At 30.7% G+C, this 21,474-nt stretch overlaps 1 protein-coding gene across 1 annotated transcript in view; it reads left to right on the plus strand.

The window, feature by feature from the left end:
- The first annotated feature begins 6 nt into the window (after nt 1-6).
- The window catches only part of LOC136981939 (CWF19-like protein 2), a 50,630-nt gene continuing 29,162 nt past the window's right edge, over nt 7-21,474 (plus strand). Inside the window, exons 1-6 of the mRNA XM_067278347.1 lie at nt 7-150; nt 7,126-7,203; nt 11,777-11,830; nt 11,990-12,100; nt 14,291-14,509; nt 19,475-19,796. Of these exons, the coding sequence (XP_067134448.1) occupies nt 124-150; nt 7,126-7,203; nt 11,777-11,830; nt 11,990-12,100; nt 14,291-14,509; nt 19,475-19,796 (811 nt within the window). The 5' untranslated portion in view covers nt 7-123. The remainder of the gene's footprint in view (nt 151-7,125; nt 7,204-11,776; nt 11,831-11,989; nt 12,101-14,290; nt 14,510-19,474; nt 19,797-21,474) is intronic.

The raw sequence follows: 21,474 nt of genomic DNA on the forward strand, positions 1-21,474 counted from the left end.
CGAGAATCGCTTGTGACGTCGTTACGGGCCTGTGTGACGTCATTTCCATGTTTGTTTCGGCCACGTGGCGTGCGTGTTGTTTGAAATTAATTGAATTTTTTTTTGTTTTTGTCTATAATAAACATGGGGAAGGATCGTTTAGGCGATAAGGTATAATATGCTTATTTTTTTTTCTTTGTGTAGGGCTGATTTAATTTAAAACCTTGTGTTAATGGAAGGCCTACTTATAAATTGTACATTGTTGGATTTAAATTAATTTGAAACATATTTCTGTTTATTTATATTCAATTTCATTCAATTACACTTCAAATTTCTGGGTAGGAGCTACTTTTAGGTAATTTGCAAGTGTACAAATTACCTAGAAGTAACAACTACCCAGAAATTATATTTAACATTGATGCCTGTACAATTACACTTAATTAACATTATATTATAATCAATTACCTAAAATTAACTTCTACCAACTTCTGATAAATAAATTGCCAGACTGAAAGCAATAATTTGAATGTGTAATGTCTTTGTTAATCTGGCAAGTTTAATATACGCTTTCTTTTGATAATTGTATCACCTGCCAAGAACGTCGGGGACGTGACTGAAAAATGCCATTTTGATATAATTTCTGCTTCCAAAGTTTTTGTTGGAATTTCGACCTTTTATTCCTATTCAACTAATTGTTTTATCCGACTGATTTTTCTTTTTCTAACGGATTAATTTTTCTTATCTTTCAAGCTAATATGTAATTTTTCAAAATTTAGTTACGTCACTAAAGCATAAAAACACTTTTTTCTGCTAGTTTTTGGGGTTTCGGTTACTGCTTTTTACTCGAATAAGTTCTGTCAATCTGGTACCAAGTTAAATCACTTTAAACAATAAGAATTATATATAATAATGAGATGTATACACAAGTTTGAAGTTTGAAAGCTGTTATTTGGTAAAAACAATGTCGTTTATAATGAAAAATTGCACATTTAGTACTTTGAAAATACTGAACAATTAATGAAAATCTGTTCAGGAGTATTCATTGACAATTTACAATGATAGTGCTATTAAGGAGGACATTATATTGAGATTTAACTGTAGTTAATATTCATTGTTAAATGTATTTAATTAGTAGATATGTAGTTTGAATGATGCAAAACAATAAAGTAACTTCTGTTAAATAAATTTACAGTAGATATTCAAACTTCATGCCTTTTAATTAAACTCTTAGTTCTGTTTAAAAATAATATATTCAGATTTTCTGTAAAATCTTTATATCCTCTAGCAACGCAAATATTTGTCTAATTTCATTAATGAAAATTAAGACTATACAAACAAAGTTTGAGTCCTTTTTTTGCCTGATTTTATCCTTTTTATTCCAGTCCAGGAACCACAAAAACAGCCGGTGACTTGAAGTAAAACTTCTAAGAATAACAAATACAATCAAAAAACTTACACACGATTAAAAATGATCTCGATGTCGACCCTTTTTTGTAGGCTACGACGTCTACAAACATTAAAAACTGTTAAAATTCTTCACGACAGCATTCATGTTATATAATCATATTTAAGCTGAGAGTCCTCTGGTGGATTTTCGGGCAGCCTAGAATTATTTACATAATTAATAAGTTATATAAATAATAGCAGCTTTACTTCAAGTCACCGGCTGTTTTTGTGGTTCCTGGACTGGAATAAAATGATAAAAGTAGGCAAAAAAGGACTCAAACTTTGTTTGTATAGTCTTAATTTTCATTAATAAAATTAGTCAAAATAATCCTGGGCTTCTATGTACAAATATTTATATTCACTTACACTGCATGTAGTTTATTGGAAGTTGTTTTCATATTTATATAACAGTTTAATAATTAGTTTTGACATTGAATAAAGCTTTGAATCATTGAATTTGAAGGGTGTACTATAGATTACCACCTATGGAATTTCAGGACTTTGATTATATATTTGAACTCGGGACTGAGACGAGTTCAACGGTACCCTATTTTTGGACCGGAGACGAAAAATAAAAAAGTTATCATACTTTTTAAGCTACCATACTTTTTTAATGCTCTTATGAAGACGGCACCATAGTTGCTAGTACTGCCATCTTGCGATAAAGTCTGCAAACCATGACGTCGGACTACGGTCGTCTCCAGGAGGGTTAAACATGCGATACGAGAGCAGAGAGAGCTACGTGACTTCCGATCATCGCGCAATCGCCATTTCGGTTAATGTTACTTATGGCAGCGAACATGGCGGCCGTTCCCACTGTTGGTGCTCCCGACTGACCTCCCGGAGGAGAGCCACCGGCAGGCCGCCATGTGCTAAACGTCACTAGTTATTGATTCACGGTAGTTCTTGAACAAAGTATAAAAATAAGGGGGAAATGTCTACTAAAGGCAATTTTAACGGCAAGCGACGCGACTCCCGATTGTGATAGCGAGGCTGACTTAGCGGAGAGAGTAACGTGACTCCCTATCATCGTGCGATTGCAGGAAAAAAGTATGATAACTTTATTATTTTTCGTCTCCGGTCCAAAAGTAGGGTACCGTTGAACTCGTCTCGATCTTCTGAGTTCAGATATATACTCATAGACCCGAAATTCCATAGGTGGTAATCTATAGTATCCCCAATTTGAATCATTTTCTAAGACTTATTATCTTCTATACATATTTGTTATATTTCTGATATATAAACCAAATAATCTTTTGTATGTGTATAGCCTAAATATTTACTTTTCCTATTTTGTGTTAAATATTCATTACAAAATAAAAGAATTTTTGAAACTTTAACATAGATTTAAAATAATATATTTTGATGTAATGATAAAAATGATGGTAACAACTTCCTTTATGCTTTCACAGAATTGCTTGCTAAATTAGAATTATATAAATATGTAATATCCAGGCACAAGCAAAGCAAGGATATGCTTAGGGTTTGTCAGAGGCATCACTTTAGAAATTACAATTGCTTGTAAAATTAAAAGATCTGAATTTTAAAAAATTGTATTTAGTATTTAAAATATATAAATGAGCTTTATTATTTATGTGCCAATTTTTAAGTATATGGGAGTGGCAAAAAATCTAGAGCCAGTCTGGCACAGTAGAATCAAAAATAAATCATTGCTGGCTCAGGTTTTATCATGCAACATGTAGAAACACTTACAATACACTACTTTCAAAATAAACTTCTATTGCTTATGTCCATGTGAGATAGCAAAAGAGAGTTTTTGATTTATAGTTATTTACATTATTTATTTTTCAGTTTGTTTCAGTTATTTTGAATTTTGGGGATTAAATTGTGTTAAAACTTAACTGCTATCTCAACATTTCTCAACTAGAACTTCGTTTGAAATCAAAAATTAAGGATATTTGCCATGAGGCTTTTTTTTGCTTTTAGCTGAATTATACAAAAGATATGAATCATGATCATGCATATGGAGAGGACAATTTCAGGACAGTAACAACCTAAAACTTTTCAGTATTATCAACTACAAATGTTGCAATTCTAATTTTATTTTCACTGCACATTTTAAAGGTCAACATAATTGTCTTTTAAGAGAATTATTATGTACCATTTCTGTAAGTTTAAAAATACATGGCTTTTGCCACTGAACCAGTACTAATGAAGTCAAGGTCAAGAGAGACAATGTTTTCCTGACTTTTAAGAAAGCTGTAAAAATCTTTCTGAAAGCCAGATAATAAATACCCCTATTATTTTGGATTTTTGACATAAATTAGTAGAGACAGCAGTTAAACAAAATCTTATTTAAAAATGTGTAATATGCAAATCAGCAATGTATAAAAGAATATTACCAAAAATAGAATAAGACAAATAATAAAGTTGCCTTATATTTACAGGGTAGCTAATAAATATTTTAAATTAGTTTACATGTATTTAATATGACAATCTTCTCATAATATCCGCCAATTGCCACTGTCTATCCGAAGACAATAAAAACAAATTGGAGACAATAAAAAATGTTTTTATTTAACAATATTCTGTTTTATAAGTTATCAAAATGCATTTTGCTTTCTATCAAAATTAAGCCCTTTTCAGTTCTAAAATAATAAAATTACAAATTATTTTAGTACAATCAAGGTGAGACTTAAATAATAGTATAAACATACAAGAAGTTTATAGCAATAGTCTTAGAGAAACAACAGCTCTCTTACATTACAACAGATACCCCAGAACACCGCAATATATACGTGGTAAAAATGATTGCTACAATAATTTAAAATAAAAATTACAAATATACCTTATAAAATTCTAAAATAAACCATTTTAACCATACAAACTCTATAATGTCTATCTGATTTCTCAAAGTTATTTTTCTTGACCGAACTTATGACAAGTTCACACTTTTGCTGCAGATTTCATGTATTCATTTCAGGTATGACATAGGTATGATATCATTCCAACAGTTATCTAATTTACATCCTGTGTTTTGATTAAGTAAATTTTTATTTTTTATGCTCATACAATGTTCTTTAATTCTTCTTTTAATAATGTTTTAATACTTGTTTCATCAATTTTACATTTGTTATTTTCAATATATTCGTATCAAGGAGAATCTTTATATTTCAGCCTAATGGCAGCTTCGTGTTCTTTAATACGAGTGAAATTAAAAGGAAATTAAAAACTGTAATAAAAATGTTAGTTTTTGTTTCGGTTATCATTTATTCTGTTGTTATTTTTTAATAAAAGAATCAGCTATTTTTCCTGATGATTAATTTGTCATCAGCTAAATAACTGGCTAGTTTCCTGGTTTTTTTCACACGTTTAACACCTAAATAAGAGACAATTTCCCATAGAAAGTTTCTCCTGAGAGGCATATTTTTTTGTCAGATAATCTATGCATTGCATTTCCTTTTGCCATCAATCCAATTTAATCCAATCCAATCCTTTTTATACGTCTTGGCCTATTGATATGAAATAAAAATATTACATTTTTATAACTTTTTATTTTTTCATAGTTTGTTTAATTACATTATATAATTATTTAACATAAATTGCATACAAAAAATAAAAATGTATTAAAAAAATACAAAAACATTCTGAATTTATTAAGTTGAATTTTTAATTTGTTTTTAGGTAATCAAAGACTGTTTTAATAGTAAACTGTTTTTCATCAAAATCTTTTTGTTTAATGATTAATTTGTTCTTTGTGTTTGTTTTTGCCTTCTAAATTCGAAATTTAGACTATTTTTGTAGTTACATTGCTGATGATTGAATGTTGTTTTTACTTAATGGTAGTATTTTTCGATATTACCATTATGAATCTTTTATTTGGAAATTATGATTATAAATATATATATATATATTAAAATCTAGGACATTGTGCAACTTTGTTATATTATGATTGAATTGAGGCAGAGCTGGAAAGAAAGAAGTGATCCTGTACTTGTTAGGCACAGAAGAGGTGATCCTTGTACCTGATGAATGAATGTGGGAGAAATGGTCCTTGTACTTGCCGATCTCGGGAAAAGTGGTCATGGGAAACATAATCCTTGCATTGGCTGGGTATGGAGAGATGATCCGTGCATTTGCCAACACAGAGAGACGATCCAAACACAAAGCAATCGCCATTGATTGTTTTGTTCTTGTGTTTTGTTCATTTTTCATGTCTATTTTTCATTGGATAAATTGGCATATGCAATGCTGTTTTTATTTTTAATCCTAGACCTAAGGTTTTTAAGCATGCACAGTGTATCAGAGAGCATGGACATTGTTACTTTATTACAAGGATTCCCAACCTTTTTCATGTATTGAGTCCTTTTTAAGAAAATTTTTTTCTTCGATCCCCTTCAATATTATTTTATGTACTGTATAATATGCGTCACAATTAATGGAAAATGGCAAAGTTTAATCAAAATTGATTGAACAGATTTTGAGAACGAACACAATTTGTAAGCCACATAGAAGAGGCTTCGCTAATACTCTGCCTCAATTATTATTGTTATGTGTTGAATATAATAAACAGACTAATATAGGAAAAGAATGCCACCATTTTGAATTATTGTAATTATGTTAATTACTATCTGAGAATGTACATTAAAACATTGGAAAACTATTCAAATTTCACATTTCTCCATTACAATTTACCCATTAAATTTCTCACTGTGTGCACCTCATGTCACAGGACACACATCCAACTGATACTCAAATTTTTTCTATGCTCACTACAGCATATCCATTGACACTCCTAGAGCAGCCACAATTCTACAGCTCCTGCAGATTACCCATTTTGCACAACAATGAGTGATTCTGACTTTGCAAACTGCAGAACACAAAATGTCATTATGGAGTTGTCATTTTCATTTATGGCACTTCCTAAAGGTAGGTAACAAGACATTTGAATGCAATTTGGAATGTTAGTAATACTCCAAGTTTCATGTGCCTACACTTGAAAGGGATGCTGTTGCTGCATGGTGGCAATCTTAACTAGATCCAGATCCTAGGGCCCATTTCTTGGTCTGCCCAATTACCTGATATTATCTCTTTGAACATTTTTCTTTGTGGGCATGTCAAGGATTGTGTGTATGATACAAAAGTATCAGACATAAGAGCCCTGCGTACAAGAATCATGGATGCCATTAACAGTGTGACTTCTAGCATGCTGACTACATTAGGATGCATGCTACATCCTAACGTACTTGCCATGTCAGCAGCACATGTGGAATTGCACTGATTTAACATGGTAACTAACTTTTTCTGATGCACTTTCTATTACCATTGTCTACAGTAATATACTCATGTTTCTTTTCCCAAAAACTAATCCACAAAACTAGGGATGTTTGAGGGAAACACCCTGTATTTTTGTCTAGACATTTTGCATAATGTTTTATTCTATTAAACCACAAGATCAGATGTTATTTTTCTTTGTACATATTTAATTACTTGCAGTCAAATATGAAAATTAATCTCGGTTAATTAAAAGAACGAATCATTAATATTTTTGTTGATGTAAATGCGTACAAAAGTTGACACTTTTCAATTTAATTCTTGTATATTATGAACTAGTAAAAAGTTTAATAAAATATATCATTGTAATTTCTATATTCTCTTAAAAGTCCAATTAATTTCAGAATAATTAAACGAATTAATTGTATTACTTTTTGAATTAAAGCTTAATTAAAAATTTTATAGGACGAAAAAAGAAAACACAAAAATAAATCTAAACATCCTAAGAAAGATAAACGCAAACAAAATACATCATCAGAATCTGTAAGTATTAATTTCACTTTAATAGCCTTTTTTTATTAAAATCCTTTTCATGTTTAAATGTAATGTGGTGATGGTTCTAATTAATGAGTGTCTATGGGTCAATAGTTTACTAAAATTTCATTGATAAATAATTCATTAATGATAGAAATAATTCATAAATATTCAGAAGAAATAAAAAAAATTGATGCTTAATCTTTTTGTCGAAACCATTGATTAAATGATTTAATCGTGTTCAGTCGGAGGTCGAAATAATAGAAAACATTTTAAATGTAATTAACGTAAGTTAGGCTTTATCTTCGAAAAATATTACTCAAAAAATTAATTAGTTTAAACAAAATTTAAAATATTTCTGTAGGATTTGTCAGAATGTATGTAAAAATTATAAAATGTTTTGATTTTTTTTTTAATTGTTTGCTTTGTGGAGCTTTAAAAACCTCTATTGATGATTAATTATATTACTGTATTTTACTGTATTAGTTTATTTACTGATTACTGTTATTAAAATAATCAGTTGTCATATGCATAATACGTGGTACGATCCAAAAGTTTGGGGAATGTAGTAATCTACGACAACAAAAGCATGTATTTGAAGTTACAGTGTATGAAATGGATTCTACCAAACCACCTCTACATGTTCAGGTTAATTTCACCCATGTCATGTGATTAAACCGCGAGTGCTGCTGTTTTTTTCCGGAGATAGTTACCTTTGTCCTGCGACGTAATCAAAGTGGAGTTTCAAGAACAACCTCCAACATTAAATTTTGTCAGCGTTTAGGTATAAACACCTACGGAGATTTTAAAATTGCTAAGAAAGGTGTACGGTGATTCTACGGTGAAAGGTCACGGTGAAGTCGAAATGTTGGAGGTTGTTCTTGAAACTCCACTTTGATTACGTCGCAGGACAAAGGTAACTATCTCCGGAGAAAAACAGCAACACTCGCGATTTAATCACATGACATGGGTGAAATTAACCTGAACACGTAGAGGTGGTTTGGTAGAATCCATTTCATACGCTGTAACTTCAAATACATGCTTTTGTTGTCGTAGATTACTGCATTCCCCGAACTTTTGGATCGTACCACGTATATGCCTTTGGATAATTATGAGTCTATATATTTATATTATTTAGTCCATTTGGGTGTAATTTATTCAAGCTTGTGAGGCTATTTGAATCCATGGGTTTATTTTGTATGCGTTAGTGTGAACGACCACAGGTATTAGTAAATAAAACAAAAAAATAATTATTGAAAAGTAACAGATGACAACAAATATGACTCAATAATTTACACAGTTTAAATTTGCAATAGGTTGTTTACAGTAATTCATAGACAATGTGGATTTATTTAAGAATTGTGGATTTTAAGTCCGGTAGACCCACAGGTTTAGTCAAGCTTGTGTAGTTTAAACCAGTGAGTCTACTAGAGTGCATACAGTAATCTATTCACAAAATTTTTTATAATTAAGTATATATATTCTGTGCTAATTTAATAATTTCATTAATGATATCAGTAGATAGTATTCTTCTTGTGTCAATATGACAATAAGAATTTATTTATCATTCACTTCTTAATAATATACTAGAAATGTTGTAATATGAATAGTTCATTTATTTTCTGTATTACATTAAAAACATGAGAATAATGAAGAAATTTTAACGAAAGTTTTAAAAACTTTATATTTAAAATTGAAGAAAATAGATATATGCAGCTACCGTATTTTACGAACTATAAGATGCACTTTTTTCTTCGAAAAATTGCCTCCAAAATTCAGGTGCGTCTTATAGTCCATAGCGTCTTATAGTTTGTAAAATACAGTATGTGATTTTTGTAATTGATAGTATAATTCACATGATAGAATGTTTATCATATGAAATTTAGAATCAGCTAAACAAAACTGCTATAAAAGTTGTTGGTTTTAGTATATAAAAAATATTAATAGATTTTTTTTAGTTTTTCTTTCAGATAATTATAAATATACTATAAGTAATTACTTTTCCAGCTTTTATATATAACAGAAAGCATGGCAATCGGTCAAAAAAAACTACTCCCCGAGAGTTTTACATTTTTGGACTCGGGACCTTGAAATGTCAAGAAATGCAAAAAGATTTGAGGTGTTTGTGTGTGGGGAACACAGTTTTGTTTATTTTGAAGCTCCTGTGCCTCTTGTAAGAAATTTCTAAAATTTTGCAAGGAAATTTGTGTATTAGGGGCATTGATGTTTTTAAATTTCTGTGGTTAAAGATCGGGTGGGGAGATAAGGAGTGTCATTTGTCATATATGGAGAGGGGTTGGGCTTAATGATGATTTTATTTGTAATTAACATTTACAATTTTTTATATACCTCATCTCCACTCTCAAAATTAAGTTTTTTGCCATTTTATAATAATTAATAATATAAAAACTTTTTAAAATAGAATCTCATAACAGAAGGTACCATGCACATTTTTAACTTCATTGCTGGGACTTGTTGCTGGATTTTTTTTACATTATTAATTTGATTTAAGTTGCCCAGTATTATTGTACCATGTTGGAAGGATTCAGCTTTGAATCTGAGGTAGCTAGCTTGTGACTTTTTTCCATGTATGTTACAGATCAGGATGTTGTTCCCCACTTCTCACTTATATTGGTCACTTTCATTGGCTGTGTTCTGCAAAGTCAACAGTTGTAGCTGTGTAATGATGTTTCGATTGGTAGCTGTTATGTTGTTATATCTGAACAATGAGTGACATATGTGTTGGAACAGGAAACAGCCATCATTGGTCAGTTTCAGCTAGTGATAGGTAGCATAAATGAAATATGCTACTAAACATGACATCAAAATGCCAAACATGTTCTGAAATAACACTATTGTAGTGGCATTCAGCAGAGAAATACTCAACAGCTCTGGAACTGTTGAGTCTGCCGAAAGACACCATTGTGAGTTAGCTAATCTGTACAGTAATCTGTCTAATTGAGCTGACTGACTTTTGTGATGGTAAGTAGTCTGACCAAAAAGTAACATTACAAAATCAATAACACAAGCAAATACTTTTATTATAGTAAACATGGAATATATCTTCAAGCAATATATTTTTCTCTAAAGAAAATCCCAATTGTTCTGTTATTTATTGTAACATATAACAAGCTTGTTCATTTTGCCCTCAAAAAATTTCTGTCCCCGTTGCTGCAGCCACCTGGCAACAGTGGTTTTCAGTTATGCAGTCATGTATTCATTAGCATGTATTTCAAATGCAGGAAAACATGAAAGTCAGATGGAGTCATGTATGGCCTGTATGGAGAGGATAATGATGAACTTCTCATTGAAACACTGCAGTAAACATCATGTTGCCATAGAGCAGAATAATATATTTATAATTTATAATTATTTCTGAGAATAGTGCTTTGACTAAGGAGTTTTCTCCTAGTAACCTCTTTCAGCAAGTGGAACTTTTTACCAAAAAATCAAATAACTTCCTGGATTTCTTCATCAGACTGTATTTGAACCTTGTTGTAATTTGGAAATGCTATATCACAACTATCCTGCACTTACGTATCATTCTGTTTGTGTTGCCAATTGTGTTGCATATCTATATTGCAGTTACAGCCAACAGAGCTTTGGCTTTTAAACTGTAAACCTTGTAAAATTACTTTCTGATTAACTCTCATATACAGTATATATATATATATACACAAGAAGAAAAATAATATTTCGTATGAATCCAGAATGACTTTAAACAAGTTGTAAACATCGTTCATTTTTAGCTTCTAATTGTGGGTGCCGGGAGGCGGCCAAAGTCTCGTTCCTCCTTTTTGTCGGCTAACAGGTCCGTGAGACCTGCCCACGTCAAGATGGCGGTTCGGATGAGTTACGCGTTACACGTTTTTATGCGAGTGGAGGAAGTGAATGGGGTCGACGGTAGAGCGGCGGATGATAATATTCGAATAAAGGACACTACAACGGATAATAACAACAACAATGATTTATTAAAGCTAACATGACAATTACAAAAACGGCGAGCGTCTGTCGCCTGAGTTCGGATTCACGGAGGGAGAGTTCACAGGAAATGGGGTCATACCTCGTGATCCGGGTCAGTCCTTCCTCTAGGTCAAGGTATCATCGGCAAGGTATGCCTTTTGTTCGGGCGGGTTCCTTCGGGACTCGGGACGCTCACGCTCTGTCTAATCAACACTACGTAACCGACCTGGGGTCGATCGGACGGACTCTATGTAACCGACCCCCTTTTTCCGCTCTCGTCGCCCTTTTATTGAGGTGGTCACGTTGTTCAGCTTCACCAATTTGCACCTTTCGTCGGTTGTTCCTTCTGATTCATTTTTTTTTCCCTTTGACTCATATCCCTTTTCCTTCTACACGCGCGGAAAAGGATGTATCATTACCGGCTTAATTCCGGTGGGTTCGAACTTTCGAAAGTTCGAAGTTCCGGTGGGTTCGAACTTTCACATAATTATTAATTATAAAACATTATTTTAATTTGTTTGATTTTATTTAGAAATATTAATGAATATAGTTTAGATCTTTAAATTAAGTAATATTAAAATAAAACTATATATATATAGTTTAATAATAATAATTTCAGGAAAGTGAATCTGAACAAGAATGGGTAGAAGCTTCTACAGCTACAAATGAAAAGGTAAATCAATAATTTTCGATGCATTTGTATGATGATGATTTTTCTAACTGATAAAATATAAATTATCTATGTCTGTTTTTGTTTATTTTTGTATCTAAGGAATTTGCATATTATAATTATTTCTAGTTTAGTTATTAATTAATTATATCTGAATTTTAGAGAGATGAGTGGATGAACATAACAGCATTTATTCCAACTGTAAGCAGTAAAGAACTTAAAAGAAGAAATAAAAAAGAAAATAAACCTCAGTCTCTTTCAACAATTGATAAGGTAGTAACAAACTTTATAAATTTAATTAAATTCCAATTTATTTATTACTATTTATTTTTGTACTGGCATAGAATAAATTTGAGCAATTGAAACATTAAATTTTTTTAAAAATTTTAAAGTATGTTATATATGTAAATTCTTTTATCATATAAAGAAATGAAGGGTCTTCCAAAAAGTATATTACCATTTTAAATTATTGTTATTATATTAATGATTATCTGAGAACATTGTAATGTGCATTAAAACATTTGAAATCTGTTCAAGTAACTACAGTAATTTAAAATGGTAGCATTTGTTTTGGAAGACATTATGTTTATTCAATTACTTAACAGTTATTATTTCATATCATCTATTGCATAAATTTATATCTATTTATATACAACAATGATCTATAATTTAGTAAAAACATTAAAATTCAAAATTATTATTAAGTTAACAATTGTTTTGTTTAACATAAAATATAAGCAAAGATAATTTACGTATATTTAATTTCATTTCATAACATTTCTATAGTCTAAAAATATTTTGGAGTATTTATAAAATATGAATTAATACTTTTTCATCTTATTAACAAGAACAAGGGAATAAGCAGTATACTTGTAGTAATAATAATTTAAATTATTTACTATTACAGTTCTTTTACTTTAATATTTTAAGTATGCTTAATTATTAGCAGTAAATCATACTTGGATGTCAGTAATAATTTCTAAGTTTATTATAATTTTTAAAATCTAATTCAAAGTAAATTTACAGATTAGTTGTAGAAGTCAATATGTAGATACTTTCTTCAAGCATACTTATAATTTAAATATAAATAGGTAACAAGGAATTGTGACTGACACCAGAATTATTCTTTTTATATAAAGGACATCCAGAAATAAAGAATGTTTGGCTATTAAAAAAGTTAAAAAAGCTAATGATAGGAAAAAGTTTTATTAAGTAATTAGTACAAGACCAGTTATTTTTCTACATAGTCACATAATGATTTAAGCACTTGTTGTAAAACAACAGTGATTCTTGGATTTTTTCATCATAGACTTCCATAGTTCCTTCAGCCAGTTAGTGACAGCTTCATTCACCTTCTCATCATTTCAAAATGTTTGAGACACTGGGGGTTAGGTTGGGACTGTATGGTGGGTGATCAAAAATGTCCCAGCCAAATTTCTGAAGCACAGCTTGAGTTGATGCAGCAATGTGTGGTTGTGTGTTCTTTCTTGATTAAACATTAAACACTACTCTCTTAAATTTGCTTTATTCATAATGTGATTAATGTACATTTTCGCGATTTTCTTATGAATTTATATAGGACAAACTTTCTTTGCATTTAGAAAACAAATAACACTTTGCACTTCACATTTGGTGGGATTTTCAATCTTTGAACATATTTTAACCCTTGACAAAACAGTAAAATAAGCCTGCTGTTATCGAAACTTTATGCACACTCAGCTAACACACGAGAGACTAAATGGAGCTTGAACTGACAATTGTCGTTCACCAGTACAGAGTGCTACAGGCAAATGTTCTTTATTTTCTGGATGACTCATATCAAATAGTAATTTAAAGCATTAATACAACGTATTGGATATTTAATTGTTATAGTTTTTAAGATAGATGTTAAAGATATCTTATCTTAATTGTGAAGCAAATTGAATTGGTGAATAATTGGTTTTAATTTTGAGAATGTATGCTAAAGTAAATAAAGTTTTCATATATACTTTATTTAACATTGTTGCATTTTAATATAATCTAAAATAAATCAGAAACACTATTAAAAATATTCTTTTATAAAATATTTTCAATGGTATTAATGTGTTTAATTTTATTGCTATTGTTTAGATTAATGTTTTTATTATTTATATTTTTTCTTCTGATTATGGGACTTTCGTATTGCTCATGGTAGTCAATATAGTTCCAGAATGAATTAAGAATTATTTATGATGTTCAAAGGAATGTTATATAATGAAATCATTTTAATTTTGAGAATTTGTTTATTTTATTTTCATTATAAAATATATCTATGAGAATTTTTTTATTTTAATTTACACGATAAAACAAAATTGCTGTAATATAATTTTCTTAAATTTAGAATATCTGTTCTACGAAAATAAGTGTTTTTGCTCTCAGAAATATAAGAAGAAAGACTGTCTTGGAAAATTTTGCATTTTAATAAAAATATTTTTTATTGCATAGCCAGGACAACACGAAAGGGAATTAAATCCGTATTGGAAAGATGGAGGAATTGGGCTTCCTTCTGAATCTTCTTACGAAAGTACAAATGAAAGAGTTTTGCCTGAAAAAACTGTTGGAGATGCAGGATTAAATTGGTTAAGAAGAGCTTACAAAAGGATCAAAGAACAAGCTGAAGAAGAAAATAGAAGTATGGAAGAAGTTGCTGCTGAAAGATGGGGGGTAATTAAGGATACATATTTTTAAACTATAACAATTTTTATTTTTCAAAAATATACATATTAAAACAATTAATCAAATTTTTTTAAATATGTCACTTTATTTTAAAATAAATAAATTGACAGAGTTGTAACTTTGTTACAGTACTTATATTAATACAGTGCCCTTAAGTATATATATATATATATATATATATATATATATAGGAAACTCACAATACTATATTTATATATGAGTAATATATTTTTATTAACTTAATATGAAATACAAGAAAAAACTCTCAGCCTGTTCTGATTTTAGAGGTGATTAAAAACATTCAAACAACACTTAAATCAAGAAAGGATTATTTAAACTTACATTTCATCATATACAGTTGAACTCAGTTGTAACGAGTTCACGGTTATAATAAGCAAAACACCCTAACAATTTTAATTTGTACATATTTGCATGCATTTTTTTCACGTTTGAGGGTGCTTCAGAGATATACCAGGATAATTTTTGGTAGCTGTGCAAACACATTCTTAATTGTTCAAGTATTAAGAAATATGACACCAAATTCTTGGAAAAGATTAAATTGAAAGGGTTACTTAGTTTTATGACCTGCATTGATTAAAGGCCTATTTATTTATTTTTTTTATTTATTTATGCATACTTGTTTCACCTGTGATGCGGGGAATACAAACTTATAAAAATGAATTGCAGAGATCAATATACAACAGTAAAAAACCACCATGATATTATAATGAATTATTACAGAATATAAATACACAAATACAGAATTCACAAAACTGACAATAAATAATCGATTAAATAAATTATTAACATAAATCAAAATAATCAAAATCATGGGGAGAACTATCCGGAAAAATTAAAAAAAGTAAATTACTTATAAAATAACTACACCCATCTAAAAGCAGAAGAAAAGTTAATTGTCACATCAAGCAAACGGATAGTCTCCCAAGATCTTTAGGGTCGAACACACATTTAAAGAGGGGAAAAAATGACACCACCTATGCACACAACCAAATGATTTCAAATATCAAGTAAAAGAAAATTAAGCGCCCAACTATCCAAGTGAACAACTGAAAAAACAATCATAAAGTTATTTAAAAAATAATTTAACTTCTTGGATAATGAAAAATAACTCAAAATTATGTAAATTACCAATTATGTCTAGAAATCTTTCAAAAGAAATAGTACAAACACCAAAAGTACTTTCATGTAATTTTGAAAAGTTAACACATTTAGCTATCATATGATATGCATCTAGAGACAGATCTCCTTCACAGTATATGCAAATATCTCTGCAATAATTCTAAAAGCAGAAGAAACGTTTATTATCACATCAAGCAAATGGATAGTCTCTCCTTACAGGCCTATTTATTACTTAACTTTCTTTTTGGAGACCATCCTCTTTTTTCTTGATTAACTTCTGGCCCTACTCTGCCAATTTACCTAATTGTCACTATGACAGTAAAATTACCATAAACTCTAGTTAGAACAAGAAAGATGTTTATTAGGAAAACGAAATGTCCCTCAGTTTACAAAAAAGTAGAAATTATTTGTGAGTTAGAACATTGTAATATAAACATCAAAGAGTGTAGAAAGTTGTAGTTTTCTTTGTCATATTCAACAGTATCGACATTATTGAAAAATAAAGCAATCATCAATTTGAAGATTTGAAGATAAAAAGTGTTGTCACTTTGGCAAATTGCATTCGATAGATAACTTATAATTTCAGTCCAACTCAATTATAACGAGCATTAAGGGACCAGCAAGATTTCGTTGTTGTAATCATTACTCATTATATCCATGAAGAGCAATGACATAACTAGGAGAATGGGTGGCTGCTATGGGTACAAACATAACTACATACTAACTGAAATCAGGCATATTATTAATTAGTATTATCTTTAATTACAAAAAAAAATAAATTGTTAAATATTAATTATATTGTAGTTTATATAACTATTAATAAAAATACAGTATAATGTAATTATATACATATATATATTTTTTAATCAACTTATTTAGAAAAGACAGATTTCACTAGTTATCAGTGGCAAGGCTACAAATTTTGCTGCCCACAGGATGCACCCGACATGTTTGTACCCATAGCAGCCACCCATTCTCCTAGTTATGTCACTGCTCTTCATGGATATAATGAGTAATGATTACAACAACGAAATCTTGCTGGTCCCTTAATGCTCGTTATAATTGAGTTGGACTGAAATTATAAGTTATCTATCGAATGCAATTTGCCAAAGTGACGACACTTCAACCTCTGCAGCAATAATACAATTCAATTCACATGCAGTGTATTTATAATTTACAAATCTATTCCAACATGCATCAACATTAATGCCATTATTTAAATATTATTATTTATATTTTTATTTATTTATTATTGAAAAATGTTCTTTAATTTTTATTTTAATAGTAATACTATTAAGACTATCCATTCTTGATTTAAGTGTTGTTTGAATGTTTTTAATCACCTCTAAAGTCTGAACAGGTTGAGTTTTTCTTGTATTTTATATTTTTAAACTAATTCAATTTCTGACCCCATTGAATAGTTTCTAAACTTTTAAAACTAGACACCAACCAAATGCCGAAATTCTATTGGGGTAGTTAAGGCTAATTACTAAATAAATTACATAACCAATTTGGCTCTAGAGGGAAGCATTAGGTGCCATCTCGTATTAACATTAATAATTATAATTTTAATTAATTAATTTAAATAATTTAGAATCGCTGGGAGAAAAAATCAGCCCAGAGCGGGACTGGAACCCACAACTCCTGCTTACTGTGCAGACTGCTTAGCATAACTGGCAATGCATCTGCATGGTAAGCAGGAATTGTGGGTTTCAGTCCCGCTCTGGGCTGATTTTTTTCTCCCAGCGATTCTAAATCATTTAAATTAATTAATTAAGATTATAATTATTAATGTTAATACGAGATGGCACCTAACTCTTCCCTCTAGAATCAAATTAGTTACATAATTTATTTAGTAATTAGCCTTAACTACCCCAATAGAATTTCGACATTTGGTTGGCGTCTAGCTTTATAATATATCGGGTCTAGAGAGGATGTTTATATTTTAACTTTTATTATTTATATATTTTTATATTTAAAACTTCAAGTTTTTAAAATGTCTATATTAAACACTAATACATTATTGAACTGCAATTTGAAAAAATTGTAAACTTATAAATGCCCACTGTCGTACATCTGTCTGTCTGTGTTACCTTAATCGCAAGAACGAAGTTAGATAGATGAAATCCAAGAACAGATATGGAAACCTTAGGAGCAGGAGTCCCCAATTAACTATATACAAACTTCCAATACAAACTAGAAGTCATGTTATTTCTATTCAAAAATTCTTCCCTGAAAAGTGTTAGATAGATGATTGTCACAACTCTATTGTTAAAGGAAAAGTATGGTGTACAGGGGCAGGAAAAGTATGGTGTACTAATTTGAGATGGAAAACATATATTTTAAATTAAAAATATGATTAAAAATTCCAGCCTGGCATTGTGATGATGTCACAATAAATAATTGCTCGTTGAATGTGACAAGCAATGGATTGGTATGTGTACTGATTATTGATACATACGTTTATGAAAGACATTGACCATACACAAGGTGTTTATCCGGTGGAAAAGAGGGTAAGGGAGAGGAGATAGACAATACAGAAAGGTGGGATCCCTCTGAATGGCATACGTACGGCTACTGTACCCTCTACATTTGATGTTGGCATGCAGACTTTAGACTGCAAGGCCATAGTCCCCCGATGGGTCTAAAAACATCAGTGTAGCGAACACCAATAATTGATTGCCGCCATGAATAGCTAAATGTAGAAGTTAATTCCAAGTGGCTGTTAGTAGGAAGACTTACATTTAGGTAATACTAATAAAACTGGACACAAGTGCAAATCTTAATACTATTAATGACTGGACAGACAGTGTGAAAACAAATGAACACGACAAACTAAACAAGACAAATGGACCGACACAGAAGACAAGTCAGCAAGACCCCAATTTTTTTTTTTTTTTTTTAAACATTAACTTACTCACTAACTAAACTAACCTACCATAACCTAGGACGAACCTAACCAGACGATAACAACCCTAATCTAATTTAACCTTACCTATCTGGAAACCAAGCTAAGAGTTTCTAATCTAACTTACAACTAGGACTAACTTAAACTAACCGAATTTAGACTGAAAAGATGGAAAATAAGAATTAAAATACAAAGTTGAAAGGCAGCTATATACCGACAGTTGAAACAAAGCAAGGGAAAGCTAATTGCCATCCGTGCCTCCGGAATGAGTACTCTCAAGACCCCCACTAAGGGATATGAATGTGAGGAGATGATGGAACATTGTATGCATGTGAATGAGTTGGTGCATGTTGCAAGGCCAGTTGTATGCTTCAAGAATAGCAGCTCTGATTAAACCATCTCTAATGTGATTGTACCTATTGCAGCAAAAAACTAAGTGAAGTGGTGTTTGGTCCTCCTGAATACCACAATCGCATTGTGGATTGTCCCCAAGGTTAAATCTATGCAAGTATTGCTTAAGTTGCCATGTCCTGTAAGTAACTGAGTAAGGGGGGTAACTATAGTAAAAGTGTCAAAGAATTGCAGTAGTGTCAAACCTTGGGGATGAAAATGTAGGAGAGCCTACCAATGGTGTCATGGTCCCAGTTGTCTTGCCAGAGAATGAAGATTTGCTTCTTGATGTGATTGTTGATGTACGAGGTAGGAATGTAACTGAAAGTACTAGTGACTGATTATTGATAGTGAAAAATGACTAATTCAATTCCATATTTGTATATCACATCTTACAATTTTTTCACTTGTCATACTTGATTAATGATATAAATGATTTGAAATTAAATACCAACTTTTCCATGTAGGCTATGTTAAGTTTAATTAATTATAGTTTTTATAATATTGTTTTTCAGTCATTAGAAAAGCTAGAAAAATTACTTGATGATGCTGAAAACAAAGCAAGAGAAAACAGATTTGATTCAAGGCAACCTAAGTGGAAAAAAGAATATAGAAGAGAATCATTCAGAGATGGAAATCAGAACATGAAATTTGATCAGTTTAAAAAAGATAAAAGTGATGCGTACGAAAGTTATAAAAAGCAATTTAAGAAAATTGATGAAAGTGTAGAAAATTATAACCGTAACTTTACGTCAGCTAGTAAACCAAAATTCACTAAAGCTGCACCAAAATGGATGAAGAAAGAATTTCATGATAAATATCAAGTTGATAGTAAAGGTAAAATTTTAAATATTTATATTAAAATGTTATTTTTTTAAATAACTTTATTTGAAGTTCTCAATTTTAGTTGTCAAATTTGACAGGAACAAATTGAGAATTTATTAAATTATGTATTTATAGAATTGTAGTTAAAAGTTGTCAAATTATGTTGCACATGTGCATTTTTAATGTTAAGGCATAGAAATTTAATATATATGAATGGTGAGAAATAACAAAAAACATACTACTATTTGTTTTTAATAAATTAGACATTTGTTGCAAACAACAACATACTAATGAAACTTTGAAATCAAAGTTAAAACATATAATAGTAAAATTAATATTAAATAAAATACTCGTATAAAATAATACTCGTATAAAAATTATTTATTACAATTAATTTTTGAAAGAAGTTGCTTATTTTGCATTTTATAGTTTTTTTTTTTTAACTTTGATAAATTCCTGTTGTGCTTGATTTTCATGAGAGTTGAAAAAAGTTTGCATTGCATTTCTATATTAATGCTATTTTTAATGCTTCAAAAGTTTCACTATGCTTAAGCACAAAGAAGCATTTGATGCATTAGAAGCCTGTGATTCATTTATGCTTTTCTATTTTGTATTATAATAATAAATAAAAACCTAACAGTAGCATTGATAACAAGATAGCTCAGTAATGCTCTACAGAAGATTGCCGACAATTATTGTTATGTAATTTCTGGAATTAATACTCTCTGAAGTTGATTTTGGATAATCAATATTCTACCATATTTTCAGTTTTCACTTGGTCTTGAATAAATACAGTCGACACATGGATAACTTGACACCATCGGTTAAGTAGTCGGTTTTCTGTGGTCCCGGCCGACTTACATAGGCATTAATGTTAAAAAAAACTCTGGTTTACTCGACATCGTTTAACTCGTCACCAGTGGATAAGTCGACATACTTTTGCTGTACCACACTTGGATAAGTCGTCACCCCCTCCTGAAAAAATGAATTCACTCTGCACGTGTGGTGCAAACTCATTTTTTTTTTTTTCAGGAGGGGGAGTCGATTTATTTATTAATATATAATTAATACAGTGGTGCCTTGTATAACGTACACCTCGAATAACGGACGCTGCAAACAACGGACTTTCTGTTTGGCCGTTACGTGACTCGAGCAACGGACTGGCTGCGAACAACAGACTTTCCGGCATAATTGGTGACTGCTCCATGGGTGCGTTCTTTAATAGCAGTCACTCTGCGTCTCTGCTACTACGGGAGTGCGCTGCTGTTTGTAGGCATTTAGGAACGACGGTGAAAGAAAGAAAGATGGCAGTGCCCGCACTGTCGATAGTATCGTGATGGAGGAATCTATAATTCTAAAATATGAGCTTTTAAAGGCAAAAGAAGGGTCCCAATTGTAAAATTTAACCATAAAATGGATTATTTGTTGAAAGAGCATTCAAAATAGCCACGAAAAAAATTAGAATGGCGGCTATCATTCGAAAAAAATTCGTAAAGACACTTACATCACCGTGTGCACTAACTTGCGCTTTCACAATTTCTAAATTTTCATTCATAAAACCACATAATGGACCCGGAAACGAAACTATCTGAGCCATGGAGGACGCCATGTTGCTTTCCACCGTAAACTGCTGCTACAAGCGGCCACTTTTGCCGTTCAACGGTGTGCACTCCCACCGGAATTTAGGAAC

The sequence above is a fragment of the Centruroides vittatus genome, unplaced genomic scaffold (genome assembly GCF_030686945.1).
Source record: "Centruroides vittatus isolate TY-2023 unplaced genomic scaffold, ASM3068694v2 contig_799, whole genome shotgun sequence".
Classification (NCBI taxonomy): Eukaryota; Metazoa; Arthropoda; class Arachnida; order Scorpiones; family Buthidae; genus Centruroides; species Centruroides vittatus.